Source organism: Cervus canadensis, chromosome 3 (genome assembly GCF_019320065.1).
Source record: "Cervus canadensis isolate Bull #8, Minnesota chromosome 3, ASM1932006v1, whole genome shotgun sequence".
NCBI classification, from domain to species: Eukaryota; Metazoa; Chordata; class Mammalia; order Artiodactyla; family Cervidae; genus Cervus; species Cervus canadensis.
In genome coordinates, this window is record NC_057388.1 from 81,718,736 (window position 1) to 81,740,581 (window position 21,846).

Below are 21,846 nucleotides of genomic sequence, written 5' to 3' on the forward strand. Positions count from 1 at the left end.
ATTCTAAACCCCAGCGGGTTCCACAAACTCCGGGGAAGCGAAGCTTCTGGCGCTGGGCGGAGGGAGGGGTGTCGCTCTGCGAATCGCTGCTCTGGGACCCGGCCCCAGAGCCGCACCCGCGCCCCTCCGCTCCCCGCGCGCGACCCCGCTCGGCCGCACGCTCCCGCGCCCGCGCCCGCGCCCCCGCCCCCGCCGCGGCAACAGCCCGGCCGGCGCGCGCACCCGGCTCACAGGCGCCGCCGCGCTCCGAGCGCTCAGACCGCGGCCGCCGCCGGCCCGCGAGACCGAGTCCTGCACGCCCGACATGCGCCTCGGCTAGCGACTCCCCGGTCCGCGAGCACCGCGCGTCCTCCCCTCGGTTATTTCTCTCCTTCTCTCTCTTACATACGCACAGACACACGCGCGCGCGCTCACACGCACAACCTCGCGCCAGTCCATCCTCTGGAGGAGAAAACATTTCCTTGGCGCCCCCTCCCTCTCCATTCAGACCCGCCGAGGAGCCGCGCGGCGGGAACCCCCAGATCGTCTGGAAATGCTAATCCTAAAGCGCTTCCTCGCCTGTATTCAGCTCCTCTGTGTTTGCCGCCTGGGTGAGTGAGAACGTTCACATTTCCCCTCCGGGATCGTCTGGGACACGGGTCGGGGGATTTCAGAGCCTTCGATACTTGCTGCCGCGCCGCCATCTAGCAGGGAGGACAGAGGGACGGCGGACCGGGGCGCCCACCGCGGTAGTCGCGGCGGCTCGGCGGGTGTCAGCGGCGCGGGAGGATGCGCCCCTTCCCACCTTGCACCTCCGCCGCGGTCCACGTGCGGCCAGGGATGGTGCTCCCGCCGCCGAGAGAGGGGGCTTGCCCATCGCGCTCCCTGTCCTCGCAGCTCGTCTCTCTCCTCTTTGCAAAGTGTAGAAAGAGCCTCTTCGGTACACATTTTAAAAAAGCCGTGCTATGGGGCTACGTACTGTATGGCATTCTTGCTGTTAAGTTCACGCTATGGATATTTGGGGCTTGACTGAGAAATACACGTGTCTGTTGCGAATTAAACACAAGCACGCACACACACACACCCGAAAGGTAGTAACAGGAGCAGGCACCAACCTGACTTTTCGCTGTTTTTCTGTACTTTTAGTCACATTCAAGTCTGGGCATTACTTTAAAAAAAAAAAAAAAAAGTTTTAATCAAAATTTCCATCAGCATTCTGCCACTGCTGCCAAAGTCAGAGGAAGGGTGCAGGTTGATATAATTATTGGGATTCATCTTTCACCCACCACCTTCCAGGTTACACCTTTAATATTGAAACTGCTTTCTGAAAAAGCCAGGTAGAAAATCTACCTGGGATGCAGATCCAAGTGTTCCTAGCATTTTCTGGAAGAATTGTAAAACTAGATCTTTGTATTCTACTAATGATATGTCTTTTTGCCTTCGTGAAGATGTTCTATTATGATGGAATATAATAGATTTGGAGGCATTAACCTGAAAGGTAGGCAATGTATCTCTGTTTGTGAGTACCCGTACTTTTTTTTCAGTTAAGAGGATCCTAATTTGTTTTCTAGATTGCTCATAATAAAATAGATATTAACCTACATTTTTCATCCAATAGATGGTGCTGCTCTTGGCACGGTAATCCTTACAAAAAGAAATAATTTCCATGTTCTAACTAATGGGAATTGCTTTGTAAGTATGGTGATAGTTGCCAATAGCATGCCAGATACATGGACATGATTTAAATTCTAAAAGCTTTAGTAAAGTGCTCAGGGATGATGTGATGCACATGATTGACATTTCAAGACTTGCAGGGAATCTGGTCCTGGTTTTCTCTAAAACCATACAATTGATTCTGGTGAGGGTAAGACATTTTTTGAAAGTGCTGCGGTCATCGAATACACACCTGTTGAATTTATGTTTCTGTTATAGATCTGTGTTAACAGTAAAGCCAGATCCTCTTGCTACTTAAAATCTCACTGTAACGTAAAAATAAACCAGAGAATATTTATTTGTATGCACCTAAACTGCATGCCCTGAGTATATTGTGAAGTTTTAAAATTGAGATATAATTTGCATGGCATAATTCATCTTTTTAAATTGTTGAGTTCAGTGGGTATTAGTATATTCACAAAGTTGTGCAGCCTTCCTCATCTACTTATAGAACATTGTCATCAGCCCCTAAAGAAACTTCCATGAACGGTCATTCCTCATTCTCTCTGACCCTAGCCCTGGCAATCACTAATCTACTTTCTTTTTCTATGGATGTGTCTATTCTGAGCATTTATATAAATAGGACCATATGATATGTGGCCTCTGGTGTCTGGCTTCATTCACATAGCATAGTGTTTTCAAGATTCCTTCATATTGTAGCATGTATCAGTACTTCATTCCCTTTTGTGGCTGGATCCTATTCCATTTCAATATACCATGTTTTGCAAAGGCTTTTCTCAGTAAAGCATTATTAGCAGTCTGTTGCTTGGTGTTTATAGATTTCAGCTTATTGTACATTTTCTTTAATGCTTTGATGATATAAAATTTAACTGGAAAGAATTAAATGAATTATTTAAGAACATCACAAGTTTATGTGATGATATTGAATGTAAGCTTGCATTAGAACTCAGAATGAGTTTTTTGAGAGTGGCAGGTAAATACTTTCATATCCCTTCCCAGTTGAACAAAGTTGGCCTTTTACATTGTTGCTTACATGGCCTTGGGCCATGGCTACCTCAGATGGAATGAATATTTGATCTCAGCATGGCACATTTTGAAAAACGGAAGCACATTATCTACAAATGATAAGTTTGGTCTCCACTTCAATTATTTTCCTCCCAGCATCCATTAGCATATTTGTGGATGTGTTTACTACTCATCTTCCGGTCTTTGGAGCCAATGAGAAGACCGGCACATGTGATATATGCCCAGGAAAGGTCCAGCCACTGAGACTTGCTGTGCAGGTTGACGGCTGCAATCCTTACCATTATCCAGAACAAGATGTAGAATTCATAAGGTGTTCATGGTTAGCAATTTAGAATGTCATAATGACCTTATCACTTTTTGTCTCCAAAATGTCCTGATATTTTGAATTGGACATAGGGACCAATTGCTTATTTTAAATAACTCTCCAAACAGAAAAATCTTCATCAGATTATTTGGAGTAAAATGAATTCTTTCTTTCGAAATTACTGCTAGAGATCATTTTAGTTTAGATGGTAAAGAATCTGCCTGCAATGTAGGAGACCCAGGTTCGATCCCTGGGTCGAAAAGATCCCCTGGAGAAGAGAATGGCTACCGACTCCAGTATTCTTGCCTGGAGAATCCTATGGACAGAGGAGCCTGGCAGGCTACAGTCAGTCCATGGGATCGCAAAGAGTTGGACACGACTAAGCAACAATTTGACTTTTCATAGGTTTTCGGTGAGGAGGGGGAGTAAGTGGAGGGGGAGTTAAAACTATCTGTGAGTTCATCTATTTGGATAATCATATCAAGATTGGCCTGAGGCCTCAAATGTTTTTGCCAAAATTAGTTAGATCACAGTTCTTAAACTTTAGGGACATCGGAGTCACCAGGAGAGCTTGTTAGACACATATTGTGGGGGCCCACCCCGAAGAGTTTCTGATTCAGTAGGTCTGGGGTGGGGCCGAGTATCTCAGTGTCTAACAAATCCCCGTGATATACAGATACTACCGGTCCAGGTCCACACTTTGACAACTACCGAGCTAGTCTGACATTTAAATGTCCATAAAGTTTCCAGACTATTAACAGTTTTTTACTGTGGACTTGATTTCTGATACCTGACAATATTATTTTTAAAAAATCACATGAGGAACACAATATGTATTGTTATTCAACTGAAGATGATTCTTTATCCAAGAGGCAGAAAATAAAGATGACTGCCAGTTAATTCCCTAAGTGAATTTGGACCTTCTCTAAAATAATTCAGAGGTTTTCTATGAGGTGGAGAACTAATGTAATGATTGTACAACTCTATTATTTAATTGTGACCCACCGAACAGGTAATGGGAAAATCTACAGTGGCTTCCTGTAAGGAGGCTTAACTATGAGTCATGGAGGAGAAGTAGGTATGTGAAGAGCTTTTTAAGGAGGAATAGTTTCTTTCAATTAATGAGAATTCAGACTCTTTGAATTAGATGAGTTATAGCCATGCAAGGTACACTGAACTAAAATGTTTAAATAGTACTGTTAAATTTGAATCAAATTCTGAACTTTTAAGTCATGTATTACTGCTTTAAGGGCCACATTAACTACAAATTTTACCCAGTTCCTCTGCAAGAATTAATTGCTTAATTTATCTTGAGTGTGGAATCAGTACAATCCAGTATGTTGTGGCTCTCAGCTTGGTCTATTTATCTTCGGAAGACAAATTGTAACCAGGGACAGAAAATATTCATGCCTTTCCTCTCCCAATAATAACTAGTCTCCATTCAAAAAATTAATTACTTTTGATTTGCAAAGTAGCAATTTTCTTTATTTCATCTCTCTCTCCTTTTTATGTAGACTATAGCTGCTTCCACTCAGGGAAGTTTGCCAGGATAAATCATTTCATTGATGAATTCACGTGTTCACATGTCTGCACTAGACATTTAGGAACTTGCTGATAATTTTATGTTGTGGGAATTTTGCTTCCGGCAAAAATTCAGGTTTTTCTGGAAGCATGAACTGCATTTCCTCATTCTGCTGACTCTGAGGAGATCTGAGTTTTGTCTCACCTGGTAGCGTTACTTGACCACTGACTTGCCAACTGTTTAGACTGTTGTATGGAAATGAACCTCCCTCATTCAGGACCAGAGGACCTCAGAAGAAGAGTTTGATTGAGAAGATGAGCTTGTGTTTTAGTTCTGTTTACCATGTACTCAGAGCTTGCCAGGTGCAGACCCAGTACTGAACAAGTTATGTATATTTGCTCATTTCATTCTTCCCCAAACTTTTTCAGATAGGTGTTTCATTTTACACATCTTTCAACTGAGGAAACTGAAGCACAGATAAGTCAGATGACTCACCAGATGTCACACAGCCTGTCTCAGTCTGTGTTCTGACTCTCAAGTGTGAGCCTCCTTTCATTCCTGGGAGATCAGTTTGCTGTTTGGAATTTACTAATTCACTTCATATAAGAGGTGATGCTCCATTTCATGTTCCCATTTGCTTTCTTGCAGATCTCCATTCATGACTTTTTCCATGTGCTCCCATATTACTTTCTCTCTCTCTCTTTTTAAAGAAGGCATAATTTATCATTTCTAATGTACCACTGGAAAGTTTTGACAAATGCATGTAGTCAGGTAACAACCAACATGATCCAAATATGGAAATTCCCATCCATACTGTTTTATTTATTTTAATATTATTTATTTTTGCTTGCATTGGGTCTTAGTTGCAGCAAGTGGGCTTCTCCCTAGTTGCAGTCGCCTAGTTGCCCTGCAGCATGTGGTATCTTAGTTCCCTAACCAGGGATTGAACCCGCGTCCCTTGCATTGGACAGCGGATTCTTAATCACTGGACCACCAGGGAACTGGCCCACACTATTTTAACTACTCCTCCATTGCAAGTTTCCTAAGTGCCCGGCATCTGGTGGGCACTGATAAATACGCAGCACATCAGCGTCCAGAGTCCTAACACTCATTACCTTCAGTCCAGCTGATCTGAATCAGCCCCCACTTTGAACACCTCCTTTAAGTCTCTTTGAAGATATTTTCTTCTTTTAGAACTAGTTTAGAGTGAGTCTTCCCCAAATCTCTTAATGTGTTAAATATCTTAACTTTAAAATATTTTAAAATGTTTCCCACCTCATGAAGTGAGAATGGTAAAAGTCAGAACCAATTTTAACGAGACATAGCTACTTCCGATTGTGCTTTAACTTTTAATGTTTTGTTGGGAGTAATTCCTGGCAGCAGCCGCGGGTTACAAAAGGAAATCAGTTTTTATCTGACTTTGTAATTCTTTGGAGGCATGTATAATGTCCATACAGGCATTAAGGGAAAAATTATTTGATCATATGGCACAGTCCTAAAGCACTTCATGGGCTGTGCAGTGCCATGGCCACTAGGCATATGTGGCTGTTTAATTTGAAATTTATTGGAAAGGATTGATTCAGTCCCTCATTCATGCCAGCCCCATTTCAAGTGCTTAAGCAGCATATGTAACTAGTGGCTGTTGCATGGGGCAATGCACACAGAGAATATTTCTACCGCTTCAGAAAGTCTATTAATCAGTGCTTCTTTAGAATCAAAAGTTGATAAAGTATTGATTGATAGTACTGATGAAAAGTCAACTCAGCTAAAAAGACTCCTAGAGTCATTAAAATTATTTGAAATGTAGACGTGTTGGTTATTTTTGGCCTGTGTTGTGTCAGCCATACAAAAATCAGAGACATTCTGGTGGCCGGAAATAGAGCAGCCATAGATGAAGAAAGTTAAAGGGCCACTTTGTGGCCTTTATGGACTGGGGTTACTGGGCGAGAAAGAGATGAGCTGATGGCCCAGGAGTGAGAGTTCTCACAACTCCTTTTCTAAATTTGTTCTGGCATTCACTGTGTTGCTTTGCATGTCTCTGCCTGTCTCCCCTAAACAAGCTAGACAAGCTTCTTGAGAGCAAAGACTGTATTTCATTCACCCTTTGACTTAGCTTTCTTGGACTTAGCACCTGTAATAGGTGCTTAATAAATCTTTAATGCATAAGGTCATAGAGAGACAGTACTGTGAGGCTTCTTAGTAGTAGCTTTTTGCTGTTGAGATTAGCCAGTTTCCTCTGGCATATCGTTCTTTTTGATTCTGATCTCAATTTGAAGTTAGGTCAGCCTTGATCTTTAGCCATCCGTCTTTAACGCCACTCCTGGCACCAGACCTTCACTTTCTTTGATTCTCCCAGAAATGCACCTAAGGATCACCTAGATCCTGACACTATCTGTGAATGAGAAATATAGCCCCCGTGATAGATGCTGCAGGTGTAGTGGCAGAAGCAATTTTGAGTGAGCATTTAACTCTAGGTGAGTTGGCAGCAATGAAGCTTGGATATGTCCTGGGGGCAGGGCATCAAGCCAGTGTGTGTGTATGTGTGTGTGCATGCGCGCATGCTTACCTGTTAGGGAGACAGGGCAGTGGGGGTGAGGGATGGTCAGTAGTCAGTAATGAAAAATGCAGTATCTTGATCCCATGAAGACAGTATTCTTAGTCAATCAGAAACCATCATGTTGGATGAAGTCCTCTCTGGTCAAGCTGGCCCTAAGAGGTAGTGGCCCAAGGCAGTTCTGGAATGCAGATCAGTGACAGGAAGTGCAGTTACCTTGTGTAGATATTCGTGCTTTAGCAATCTGTCTGTTTTGCTCTTAATCCCAGAGGTGATGTACTGCACCTAATTCAGCCCTGCACAGAGCAGATATTCCACGAATATTTGAATTTGGTTGAATTCAAATGGAACAGAGCATGGGATGAGTTAGAAATTTTCACAAGAGTCAAAAACAGAAAAAGAGATTTGCTCTTTGATTAGGATCTTTGCTGTATTTTCTTCTCACTCACATTTTTTTTTTATTGGCTTCTATTTCTTTTATACCCTATTTCCTTTGAGCAAGAATTTAAGGTGAAAAGAAATTCAAAATTGCTCAGCACTGTGATGAAGAGTTTGATAGGAAGAAAACTGATACTATTTGGTACCCTTATTTAAAAATATTTTTGATGTGTTAATATAATTTGGGGAATTTGGTAGTTAACATAATTTTTAAATTATGTATTAACATTTCTTTCTGCATAAAAATTCTAATATGTTGACATGGGAAGAGTGTCTTTTTTTTTTGTTTGTTTCTGATACTTCCACACAGATATTAGAGTAAATGTGATTAATCAGAGTCCTGGTTAATGTGAACTTACTGGTTTCATTCAATAAGCAAGTATTAATTTATGTACATGTTGACAAAAGTAAACTTTTTACAAGTTTCCTTGGAAATATAGTCTTTATACATATTTGAAAAAAATGATTTATTAATTAATAAGAAAGAAGGATTTTCTGTTAAAGTATTCATAAACGGTGTCCACTGGTACTTTTCCATTCTTGGAGAATCGTTCTAGCCTTCTTTTTCTCTGCCTTCCCCACTTAAGTTCACAGTTTTTCTGTTCTTTCACCGTCACTGACCAAACTGCTTGGTTTTTGACGCTGAGAGCTCTAACGTATTTATTTAAAGATGGGTCTTCATACTAGACCTTTTGTTTAAGCTGATTAACTTAGTACCTTGAGTAGGAATAAAAGAAAATGTTGCTGCTTAGAATGCCCTCTTTTTGCAGAGATCCTGGTCACTACCAGAGTCCCAGTTATGTTATGTGTTTGGAATAACAAAATGCTGGCCAGATAGAAGGAACTTTCTGGATGATCTCATGGTTTTCAGGACCTGGTCATTTCTGTAGTGGCGTTTTTGCCCTTGCATTCTGACACTACATCTTCTTGAACAGGATTCCGAAGTGTGGCAGCCCACCTAGCACACAGAATTGTGCAGACTCTTGGTCTGCCCACTGGAGTGCCCTGCACACGTGATCTCCTCATCACGTTTGTTTTGGTGTGATCGAAGGTTGATAACCATTGGTCTAGGTCAGTGGTTCTCAGTCATGGCTGCACTTTGAAATTATCTGGTGTTAATGGATCGAATGTTTATTTTCCCCCAACATTCTTCTTATGTTGAAAGCCTAACCCCTCAGTGTGATGGTATTTGGAGGGGGGACCTTGGAGAGATCATTTGTTTTAGATGACATCATGAAAGTGGAATCCCCTTGATGAGATTAATGCCCTCATAAGAAGAGAGAGACCAGAGCTCCTTCTTTCTACCTTGTGAGAACACGGAGAGAAGGCAGCTGTCTGTAAGCCATGAAAAGCACTTTCTCCAGGAACCAAATCCTCTAGCCCCTGGCTCTTGGATTGCTCAGTCTCCAAAACCGTGAGAAATAAATGTTTAAACCATCCAGTCTATGGTATTTTTATAGCAGCCTGAGCTGACTGTATACCAGGGGAACTTTGAAAACATACTGATGTCTGGGCCCTACCCTGGGTCAAGTACATGTGTGAGTCTGGCCCCAGACATGAGTATTTTCAACTCCCCAGGTAGATTACAGAATCCGGCTGGTGTTTAAAATGACAGATCTGCATCAACCTTGTCATACTACTAAATTTTAGTTCATTTTTCTTGAGGTAGATATGTTAGCAAGTTTCATGCCATCCTAAAACAAAGCTAGTGCCACAGGACAAAGGCCCTGGAAAACTTCCCATCCCTCCCCCTTTTTCTTAAGGCGGTTTCAGTTTCAGAGTAACCCTAGGAGGAGGAGTATGGACTATAGTGGTTGACCTCATAGTCTTTGAAGTCCAGAGGAACTTCAGGAGGCCAGACAGTCTTGGAGTTGGTCCAAAGATTCAAGTCTACAGCAGATGGGAGGGTTACTGAACCACTTGGAGATGGGAGACTCAGGTGCATTTATCAGGACATGGACACATAATATTGTTTGTTTTGTCAATAATACGTATTCTTACTGTTTAATTGAGTTGTTTATTTTCTTTCTCCATGCATAATTTATTAGAGTCAGAGTTATTGTTTTCTCTTATCTAGTAGATACAAGATCTAGCTGTGTCTTTTTGTTTCAGCAATTTATTTTGTGGGTGTGTTTTTTATATTACATCTTCATTATTTGCCAGGTCTAGGCTGTTTGTTTTTACCATATTTGAAAAGCACTAATAACCCCATTTTAAAGTTAACAAAGAACATTTTTAGATGGTCCAAATAACTGTTTTAATATTCTTAATCATTAAATGACTAAATGGTGAGAATACAAGCACATATCATTCATTGAATCTTCATTGAGCATGGTGTTTGTGATAAATATTCTCCTAGAGAGAATATTCCTCTAGTGTCTGTTAAGGTCCATACATAAGTAGTTCTCATACTTGGCAGAGTTTGTAGAATATGAAAGTGTGAGTTGTGTGGGAGTGTAGCCTAAACTCACCTCTGGGAACATTTCTAAGAGGTGATGGGGTTGGATGGAGATCCTGAAGTGTGGAAGGATAGGTCTTCAAGGGTCACTGTTTGGGAGGGTATTAGTGGTAAAAAGGATGCATGCACAGAAGCATGGAATGAAAATGATAATGTGGTATTTTAGAGGGAGGAAAAAATGGGGAAGGGTGTGTATTAGTGGAATAGTTTCAAATGGTAGGTAGGATTTTGGAATTTATCCCGTATATGAGGGGGAGCTATTAAGGCGTTTTGAGCAGTGGAATGACTCGAGATCTCTTTTCTTTAGAAAGATGACTTCAGTATATCAGTGTAGGGTAGATTGATGCAGAGTGAGACTGGGAATCAGGAAGCTCAGGTAAAAGACTGTTACCCTGTGTAATAGTGGAAATTTGATAGATCATTTGGAGGTATAATAATACCCTCATCTTTATATGGTAATTTAATGTTTAAAAGTATTTCAAATGCATTGCCTCCTATGATATGTGTCATTGGTATGGTGGCTCGGACTTGAGGTCATTCTTACTTACTCTGGAGAGCAAGTCCTTGGTAGGCCTCAGTGGAATGTCCTTCCTGGAAAGGTGAAGATGTAGGTAGGACCATTTAAAGTCAGAGAAATATCAGGGAAGGAAAAATGGAGGCAGCAATACATATAGTTCTACAGAGTTTGATAATTAGAAGAAAGAGACATAGAGGAAGATAGTGTGAAGACTGCTTATTTATTGACTAGTATAACAACAAATTTGTTTCCTCAAGACGGAGGAGTTGATGGTAAACATTTCCTCAGAACTGATTAACTCAGTGCCTTGAGAAGTAATAAGAAGAAATAGTGCTGCTAAAAATGATCTATATTTATTGATTTTAGTCGCAACTCTTAAAGAAGCTTTTGTTTTTTAAGGATAGGAGGAATTTGAGTATATTCATAGTGTCAGGTTAACTTTAGTGTCTTATCAAAACTCTCTACTTCATTCACCTTTAAAATCCTTCTGTTTGTCCTTTTCAAAATGAGCACAGGTACATTGTGACATTTCACTCAGCTGTCTACCAGTAAGAAGGCTTTTTAATATCCATGATTTCAGATTACTTGAAGGCTATCATATTCTTATCACATAAGCTAATACCTTTGTATATTGCTGGCAGCTTGTTGTTTTACATAAAAACAGTGCAGTGGAAAAATGATCCAGAAAATAGTCTTCCTAGAATTTGTTTTAAAGTTGATTTTAGCAATTTTTTTCTTTCAAATCATGAAAGATGCAATAGGATTTTATCTATTATATATCTCTTAAGATATATTAAGAATGCATGAAGTGGTAAATTAATGAATCATTACGTTTCAGAAAAGGATAAAATGGCAGCTATCAAGGATAGAAAAGTAAGCATATTTTCCTTGTGTAATGAAAAAATACAGCTACATTATGTTGTATGAGTTGAATGCAAGGCTTTTGTATTTAAGAAGTATGGCTAAATGAAATCATGAGTAATATTTGGGTATGGTCAAGTTTCCTTGGCTTTCAGAGTGGGGAAATGACATTTAGTATGTATATTTATATAATACTTTAGTATATATAAATATATTTATAAGTATATATGCATATATTATGTATTGTGTGTGTGCATGCTCAGTTGCTCAGTCATTCCTGACTCTTTGTGACTGCATGGACTAGCCTGCCAGGCTCCTCTGTCCATGGAATTTTCCAGGCAAGAATACTGGAGTGAGTCGCCACTTCCTACTCCAGGGAATCTTCCCGACCCAGGGGTCAAACCCAGGTCTTTTGTGTCTCTGGCATTGGCAGGTGGCTTCTTTGCCACTGCACCACCTGGGAAGCCATATATTGTGTAGATATGCATATATTCATGATAAATAAATACGGATATATACCACACACACCCACCCACCCCCACACACACACATATGCATGTTTTCTTGCTTCTCAAAACTGATACTGACTTATTAAGCATTCAAAGATTACATCTTTGGGAAGAATCATAAAGCATAATGAATTATCCAGGATATTTTAAGCCTGACTTTTCCTTCCTCCTGTGTAAAGAAAGGAGAGGAAGAAGGTCTGTCTTTTCCTGTGACCTGAATACAGTCCTGTTCTCCAAAGGGGTTGAGGCCGGTTGTGATCAGTGGGACTGATTTCACCAGCCTCACTGAACAATTGCTGTGTGCTTATCGCTGTGCTTGACTTCAGTAGTTTTTCTCTTTGAGGAACTAATCTGATTACAGATATGAAATGTAACCTAGTGGGAATATATTAGAATAGAGAATAATGAAATACATGTTAGGTTGTATGAATCAGATTTTAAGTCTGTGTAAGTGATTTAAAAATACAAAATAAAGATGTGAATTCATTTAAAAAAAAAGTCTCTGTGAGCATATGAGCAGCAGTTCCTCTTTTGAACATGAAGCATTTACTGTTTCATTCAGTAATTTTAAGCTTTTTTTGTGTCCCCTTCAATATTCTACCCTACCACATTCGGAATAACTAGCAAAATATATAGGCAAAATGTGCTGGTTAAAACACTTCTTGTGTGTTCTCTTCAACATTACTTACTGCTAAGAAAATGTCACATAATTTACATAGTTAAGTCTGTCCCGATTTGAGGTTAACTTTTTGGTGGTGACAGCTGCTATTCTGTGACAAAGGTAAACACTTGGTGCTACAATTCAAAGAATGAATTGATATGCATATGATTCTTAGTTAAAAGTCTATTAGAATGGGACAAGAATTTTGGACATAGATGGCGATGCTGCCTGCTAAATGGATTCCTGGAAAGAAGCACAAAGAATGAAATCATTTTTCATTAGCCTGTATGGCTAGTGCATGTTGTCCTGAAATCCTTTATGAGACAGTACAACCTGGGCATCATCCATCCTGCAAGAGAATATCCCATAATGCTTCTCTCTTGCCTGTGATTCCAACTTATTTTCTTCTTAACTTTTCATTACATTTTAGTCATTTAGTATTCTTGGCAGAAGAGATCAAGAACACACAAGATGCTTCTTTGTTCCTCAATAGTTTATTCAGAATTTTACTCCAGCCCCCTCCACCCCCTTCCACCCCCCTCCAAAATGACTGAACATCCATATAAAAGTATTCCGGTTCTATACTTCGTGGGAAATTTTCAAGGTGGCTATTTTCTTCTCTTCTCCCCCTTTCCTTCCCCCTCTCCTCCACATTTTAAAGTTAGAATTTTATAGCATCTATTTTAAAAAATAAAACAACTGTTAGTTTTTACAAACATGATGAGAGATTGTTATTATAGTCAACGCTATGGCTTTCAAACAAGTGAAGATAAGAAAATGTTTAGCCAAATAATCTCTCTGCTAATGATAATGGCATATAAACCCTTTTCCTGGGAGGCAGGTTGGGTCTTTTCTGAATACTGGCAGAGAATGTGTACTTCCACAGAGTGAGTTTTCCCTTTTCAATACATGGGGAGTGCTGACTTTTTAAACATGAGGCTTTGAGACTGTCGTACACAGTCTGCTGGAGATTTGTTTGGGTGATTGCATTGCTGGAGAAAACTCACTGAAAGTAGGTCATCAAGAAAAGATTGATATAGACTTTTTGTGTGAAAGTAATTATGCTTGTTTATTGCATTCTGCTACATTCTAGTATGCCAGACTATGCAGTGCCATTGAGAAAATATGTTCTCATCATCCCACTTAGGATTTGTAGTCTGCCGTTTAAGTTGCCGCTGATTGAACCCAAGATTCTTTACCATACTCAGTAACAAAGAATGAAAAGTTTTTGCATATTGCCTATGTTTTTGCAGCACCACCTATAAATTCCAGACACATATATTGGTTGATCAAAACATATCTGGAAAGTTCCAGCATATTAAATCTCTCTCTCTCAGACATGCATGCTTACACACACATAAATGCACATACATGGGCCATGAAAATAGCAACAAACACATCTCTTATTAATTTAGTAAATCCTCACCAAAATGCATACAGTTCAATAAACACACTATAGTCATTACTTGCATGATATAAATCATTGCTTGTCGAAGGCCAGTGTTAAAAAGGCCTTTTGCAAGTTTAGGAACTTGCATCACAGGAGAAAGATTTTCCTCTTACTACTGTGTTTCTGTAATTCTCAGGAAGAAATTCTCCTGCATCTGACCTCAGTAATGAAACACTATATAGGAATGAGGGTTTCCATCCCTGGAAACCATTGAGAAAGTAATAGAACAGATGTTGTGTTGTTTTTATTGTTCCTACTCATTTTGGGGAAAGACCCGTAGGTTCGTGTCACTCTTGATGTCATATGATGCCCTTAGGAAGACAAGCTGCTTCAAGACCTGAACTCAGGTTACCTGTCCAGATTGTCCTGAACTTTCTCACCCCTGCGCCTTCATTTTGGCTCAGGGTTTTCCTTTTTCTATGGCTTGTGCCCATCTGCATCCCTGGCTGTTTTTCACCACCACTGTGAAGCCTTCTCTAACATATCCGTGTTTTGGGGCAGAGAAGGGGAACACATCTCTCCCATTGTATTTCAGTTGTTTCTGAAGCTCTCTCTCTTGAAGGAGCCTGATGTCAAGACTCTAGAGACCCCTGGCCATTACAGTAGGTGCTCAGTTAATACTTGTGGCATAAGTCAGTGAGTGAAATTCTTTCCAAAGCAGTCACTCTAAAAACAGAAAATATAACAGAATCTCTCTAGTCAAATGAAGCTATCGCCACCCCCTCAACTCATTCAGCGCACTCCTCGGCAGGGTAAGAAACTTGGGATTACATTCCTAGCATTAGGAATTAGAATTCAGTTCACCCTCAAATTCACTCAATCCCTCTTATTTAAAAACAAAAACAAAAACAAACCCAAAGTAGGTCAATCAAATCACATTCTCACGTATAATAGGTCCAAGAGTCTATATAGATTTTGGACTGAATTGGCAAACCATCGTGGACGACTTCCTAAGGGCTTTTTCCTCTTGGCATTCAGACTTTTAAAAAAGAAAATTAAGTGATTGGAATAGAGTACAATAGTGAATGCAGAAGAAGGGAAGAAAGATGACTGGCCAGAAACAGGAGAGAAAGAGAACTATAAGTTTCTTTATTCTAAGGAGCGGTGGGAGAATCTACTTTTTGGCCTGTACAACGGATGCACCATTTCTGTGGCTAAGTTTTCCCTGTATTTCCTGTCAAGCCAGGGTTTTCATGAAACAAAAAGATACCGGATCCCTCTTGTTAACACCTCCTCGTCCCTCCAACACCCCAACCAGTGCCAACCAAAGGCATTCCTCTCAGTTCTTTTTATCCTTTTTTTTTTTTTTTTAAACCAAGAACAAGATCTAAGATACGTGAGATCCTGTTTGATTCAAGCTTGGAGAAAACACTACATTTTACAGCCCCTGGTTACCTGTTGCTGTCAATAGCTGTATTATCAGCCTTTTATCTTCGACCCAAAGCTTTAAAATATTTTTTGAGCAGCCTAAGTTTTTGATTTGTAGACTGAAAGCTGTTTTTCTTGGAAAAGAAAAAGGCAGTGTTCTTCATACCTGAAAGTCTCTAAAAATGTGAAAATAGCAGAATTGTGCCTTGCCACGCCTGAAGGGCTGTGAGGGATGTTGTAAAACTACGTTTTGTGACAAGAATCAGAGTATCTTTTCTTTGGGCTGATGACCTTGTTTACAACATAGTTGGAGAAGAAGACATGCAAAACACAGATTATGGAAACAAATAGATTACTAAAAACAAAAATCTATTGAGATGGGGTAAATGTTTAGTGAAATACTATAGAAATTAGTGTTCTGTTCAGTAAAAATTATTTAAGCACTTATGAGACTAACAGACACGTAAAATTATTTGCAAATAGAAATTCTTTAACTTTCCAATTCTGCAAACAACAAGGATAAAATCTAATTCAGGAAAACTTATGCTCGTTAGAGTAGGACAGAGGATCCACTAAAATACATAATCACTTGTACTGAAAAATAGTCATTAGTTTTAACTTAGGGTGAATTGCACTAATATTGAATAACAGGTGATTTAAGAAGTTATTTTAAAGTTTATGTTTTACTATGTCCAGGACAAAATATAATCATTAAAAATCCAGAAATACAAAACTAAGAGAAAACAGAATGTCTGAGGAAAATAATTACAGTATTCAGATGTTTAATTAAAAGACATTAAAAAAGAGTGCTTATTTAAATAAATAGTGATGCTTGATAGAATATTAACTAGGTTATTAAAAGTTTAAAAAGCTATTATTATATAATAGCTGGAAACAGCAATATTTGATCTGATGAAGAACTGACAAATAGCTATGACTAAGGCTCCTGTGAGATTCCTTTGGGAAAGGTTTTAAAACACAATTACATAAGGAGTGAATTAATTTATTGAAGTTTTAAAATTCTGAGCACAGAGAGGAATTGTGTGGATTTAACGTGAATTTTAATATTTCCATCCTGTTGTTAAAAGAGATTTTAATTATTTTAGTTATTTAAAATGAGGCCAGAGTTAAAAGTTCTGTATGAGAATCCTCGCACAAAATTCAGCCATTAATGTTATGGCTCATTGGAGGCAATGCTAGTTAGTCTTAAGGTTATGAGTGGTCTATGTTTTTGGAAAAGCTTACTGTGACTTTGGAAGCTTTTGATGAGAAATTATCTTCTGTGCAAAAGCAGAAGGGGCAACATGATATTAGAAAATGTAGATGAGAGTTCTCTGAGTGTTTTGGAAGAACTTCCATCCATAAATAAGTCTGTAGAAATGCTTACAGCTAAAGGTCACATTTTTAGCAGCAGAATTTGGGTGGGGGGGCGCATTATATACATTCATAATTAAATCATTGTTTTTTTTTTCTTTCACATTGTTAGCTTAACATATGATAATACAAATTAATCAGTAAATGTGTTTAAAATAATGGGTGTTTCTTAACATGCTATTAGCTCTAACATTAAAAAAACTCTCTTGACTTCTGCCCCATTTCTTCCTTCCAGTTAAACTTTTACAAAGTATTTCCTTCTGTCTTTGTTCCCCTCCCATTTACTGCCAAATCACTCTAAACAGGATTCCCTATCCAGGACTCAGAAAACTGTCCTCATCAATTACATCAGTGTCCTCAACATGGCTACCCCCATTGTCAAGGTCCCTGGTCCTCATTTTGTTGATCTTCAAGCAGCTGTTGACAGGTATCACTTTGTTTTTCTGGCGACGCTTTGGTCATTTGACTTCAAGAATCCCACACCTTGATATCTCATTTATTACCTACTTCACTGGCAACCTCAAACACTTTTGATGGTTTCTTTTCATGTCCCAAACCTTTGAATATTGGAGTCTTCAAGACTCATTTCTTTGGATGCTTCTTTTTTTCTTGCTGCATCATTTGCCTAGTGTGTGCAGTCATGTCCAGCTCTTTGCGACCCCATGGACTGTGGCCCACCAGGCTCCTCTGTCCATGGGATTTTCCAGGCAAGAGTACTGGAGTGAGTCTCCATTTCCTACTCCAGGGAATCTTCCCAACCCAGGGATCAAACCCAAGTCTCTTGCATCTCCTGCATTGGCAGGCAGATTCTTTACCTTTGCATGTGCGTGCCTGTATTCTCAGTTGCTTCCATTGTGTCTGACTCTTCGCTGTGGAGTGTAGCTGGCCAGATCCTTTGTCCTTGGGATTCTCCAGGCAAGAATACTGGAGTGAGTTGCCATGCCCTCCTCAAGGGGATCTTCCTCACTCAGGGATCGAACCCACATCGCCAGTGTCTCCTGCATTGCAGGCAGATTCTTTACCCAATGAGCCACCTGGGAAGCATATTCTCTACCTGGGTGACTCCCGGATTTTAACTGTTTGTTGAGACATCTGTGGTACCAAACACTGTGTTCTCATGTAACCGTTACAGTACTATGATAGACATTACTGTTGTGCTCCTTCTGGTTTATCTTTTATTTTCCTTCAAGTCACACATGGAAAGTGGCAGAGCGAAGATCGAAACCCAGGTCTGTTGCTTTCAAAACCTCTCCTTTTAACCCCTGTGCCTTTCACTGAAAATAGCTTTATTCATAATCGTGGTTGGAGTTAAGGTTTAACGTAATTTCATCTTAGCACACACGTTTCAGAGAACTAATCTCTTTGGGGAAAAAATTAACATGATTTGGCAACCTGAATCTTGAGATTTTTACATGATACTGTTGGTTTCAGGCTTACTACCACCAATGGTGCTTTCTGAAGCATGGACATTTGTCACTGTTCTACCCGCCTTTGTGCCTGCCTCTCTCCCCAGACCTGGGGCACAAGGCTGGCTGTCTGCCCCCATGCCACCTGTCTTAATGCTCATATTTCACCAAGATCCCTCCCTTTCACCAGCAGGAAAGTCATCTTCACTTTCCCCACTAAGAAGGAAACTGGGCAAATGATCTTTCTGAGCAGAGCAACTTTCTCTGCCTCTTTCCCAAAGCAGCTTGCAGTGGATACATTTACTCTTCATGGGCAAAAAGTTCAAGTGATCAAGAGACCCTCAAGGACTGTGGTAGCCAGAAATAGCAAGGAGTATGATGGTGAATGATGATGCTGTTATCCACTTCCTGAATTCATTCTCATTCAGTCATTTAACTCAGGTTTTTGAGCAATGGTTATTTTCTCTAAAAAATTACAATATCATAGTAGTCTATTGGTTATCCTAGTTTAAGTAAAGAGGATGACAAAGAGGAGGAATAAGTGGAGGTGGAAGGAGAAGAAGAATTTTTTCCCAGTGAAGAAGGGATGTCACATCCACTGGTGGTATAGTTCAGTCTGTCATAGCAGAAAGCAATAACCTGAAAATGTATAGAGAGAAGTATGACCCATTCTGGTGTTGAAGCAATTAAACATATAAGCATTTGAAGACATCCGAGAATATGTGCAGACTTCATAAATCTTACCACACTCACTGAATTCTCTTCAGAGAAGATCTCTTCTAATTATGCAAGGATTGGATGGCCTTTCTCATGTTCTATGTAGAGTGTAAGTATAAAAACATCCAAAAGAAGTAGGAAATAGGAAAGAAGGACTAGTAAAGAAGTGGGAAATTGTTTCCCCAATCCAAAAATACTGTCATAGCATGCAGTTCAGGAGGTGTCTCTGTATTAAAGGAATTTCTTGGAAGTCTTTCATCTGCTGTTATGGTAGCTATAGTATAAATGTTATAGGTGTTCATGCTAAATCACTTCAGTTGTGTCTGACTCTTTGGTATCATCTCTGTTATATTTGAATACTGTTTTGTAGAGGATGAGACACTGAAGTTTGTTGTCAACCCCTACTGATTTAGAAAAAGCAGTGTTATTTTTTTCCTGCCAAGATAGTGGCAAATTCATTTGTATTCCTACACTTCCTTTGAGTAGATGAAGAAATAATCGTGAACGTGTTTGAGTAAACTGAGAATTCTGCCTGAGAAATGCTGCTGAATACATTGCTGATTTAGACATCAGACCAGGATGGATGCTACTCCAACAATAAGTACATCTTGCAGCATAGCGAGGTTTTTCGTACACTTATAGTCTACCGAAGTGCAGAGTGAATTACTTACATTGTAGTAATTCAGATTGATTAGCTTGAAGGGAAAAATGAATGCAGAGTATATTTGTGAGAAGTAGAAGAAGGCATAAAACAGAATAGCTAATGATGGGAGAGCATGAGGAATTAATATAAGGTGACACTACTAGAGAACCCAGAAAATTCTAATGCTCCTGTTCATCATCATAAAGTCTCAAATTATTGATGTATGTAAAACTTCCCTAAATTAAAAATCTACCATTGTTTCCCCCCGCCTCACTCTAAGTTTATCTTAACATTAAAGTCCCAGGACATTAAAATTTTCTTAGCTCCAAAAGTACTGACAGCTCTCCTTGGATTGAAACAAAGGTTATGGGGTCCTGACTCTATTTTCTTTCTCTTCTTTGCCAGTACTACGCGGCATTGACATTCATGACCCAATTCAAATCAATTAATTTATTTTCAGCCATGACTAATAATATCTCTTACTTCTAATCCTTGGAGATATATTCATACATGATTTCCAGATCTCTCAAGTTCATTTTCTGCATCTTCCTTCCTTCATTTTATTCTTAATATTTTTATGTGTAACAGTGAATATATGAAAGATAAATTCTACCATCTGTATAAGTTCATATCATGTTTTTTGTGTCATTGGAAGCTTTTTAAAATCTTTTTTTTTAAAGTTTTTTAGTTTAAATCTTTTGAAGTTTTTTAATCTTTTAAAGTTACTGAAAGCTCAGGTTTCATTTGAACAGAATGAACATTTAGGAACTTTTTCTATTTCTTTCAGACTGTCTCTCCCCCCAGCTCCCTCCTGGAGCTCTTGGGAGTCAGAGCTGAAGCTCCGTGGAGGGGTGGCAGGGGGCGGGTGGGTGGCTGTGGACTGAGGCCGCAGGAGACCAGACCTCAAGCCTTTTCCAGAATCAGGTCTGACTAAAGGTTCTACATCCTGTGCAGGCCAGGCTGGCACTTGAAGGCGCTTTCTTTTTCTTTTTTTAGGTATAATATCTCTGTTTTTTATAATTAATTCTTATTGGAGTAGGGGTGCTTTACAATGTTGTGTTAGTTTCTGCTCCACAGCAAGATGAGATTTTCAGTACACGTGTACGTCCCCTCCCTTTCGGACTTCCTCACCATTCACGTCACCACAATGCATTAAGTAGAGTTCCCTGTGTTACATAGTACATTCTCAATGTTTAACAGTTTTATGTGTGTGAAGTCGCTTCAGCCGTGTCCGGCTTTTTGTGACCCTATGGACAGTAACCCACCAGGCTCCTATACATCATGGTATCAATATGTGTATATTGTATATGTGTATATGTATATGCGTATATGTGTCAATCCCAAACCATCCATATGTAGAATCTAGAAAAATCATATTGATAGAGGAGCTTTCAGCTGGAGCTTCACAGATCCCTGGAGGCAGTGTTACATAGAGTCTACGGGTTGAGGGTACCTTTATGAATTGTTAAAGACCAAACTTGGAGGCTCGGACAAGAGAGTTTTTAAATTCCAGGCAAATTCTGGAATTATCATCTGTGGCTCGGGAGCTAGTTGTGTAGTAGCCGTGATAACTGTGTTCTCACTGAGTAAGTGCTGGGGCTTGCCTGGCTTGCTCTTGGGAGAGACCCAAATCCATTTCCTGAAGAATATTCTGACCTAGGCAGCAGATACTCTCATGATCAAAATCGGAGCAGAGGTGAGTCAGCCTCTGACTGAGGCAGAACAGGACACAAAAGCAGATGTTGAAACCTGAGATACAGGTGTCAAGAATCATATTTAGGTTTCAGGGTGGAGAGGTCAAGTTTGGGACCTGAAAAGAGGAAACATGACCGGAGAGAGGCTAAATAGAAAGAGGATCAGCTGAAACCAGATGCCAAGGACACAGACATCATCTTTGAGTCAAGGTCAAAGCCCTGGCAACTCAGGAAGCCAGTCAACCCAGTGGAGGCCCCACCCTCCAGGAGAGAATACAAGCATTGCCTTATCTCTGATACCTTTCCTACTACTCCGGAGGCACTCTATCTTCTGTGAGGCGGCATTGTTCTGATGTCTGTGTCATTGCTTGCACCCACTGTATGGTAATTGTGTGTACATTTCTCATCCCATTCTAGTCTGTGACCAAGTTGTTTTATGTATATTTTGATAGACACCATGATCAGTGCTTAGATATAAAATAAAGATGATGAAATTCCCACCTGTGAAGTCGGCTATGAAGCATGAAGACCACTGTTTCTTGTACACAGTCTGTGTATCAAGCAATGATGTTTCCTTTTTTTTTCCCACTCAGTTGAGCTGTAACAACAACCTGAAGAGGTTTGTTACATCCACTTTACAAATGAAATGGAGTGTGGAAAGGTAAAAAAAAAAAGTGCTCAATGTCATGTA

At 39.8% G+C, this 21,846-nt stretch overlaps 1 protein-coding gene across 4 annotated transcripts in view; it reads left to right on the forward strand.

Moving 5' to 3' along the window:
* Positions 1-234: 234 nt before the first annotated feature.
* The window catches only part of PTPRZ1 (protein tyrosine phosphatase receptor type Z1), a 193,264-nt gene continuing 171,652 nt past the window's right edge, over positions 235-21,846 (forward strand). For 2 of the 4 annotated variants that reach the window (XM_043463568.1, XM_043463569.1), the window contains exon 1: positions 235-590. In XM_043463568.1, the coding sequence (XP_043319503.1) occupies positions 533-590 (58 nt within the window). In that variant the 5' untranslated portion in view covers positions 235-532. The remainder of the gene's footprint in view (positions 591-21,846) is intronic. The other 2 variants (XM_043463570.1, XM_043463571.1) reach the window with 1 other exon arrangement.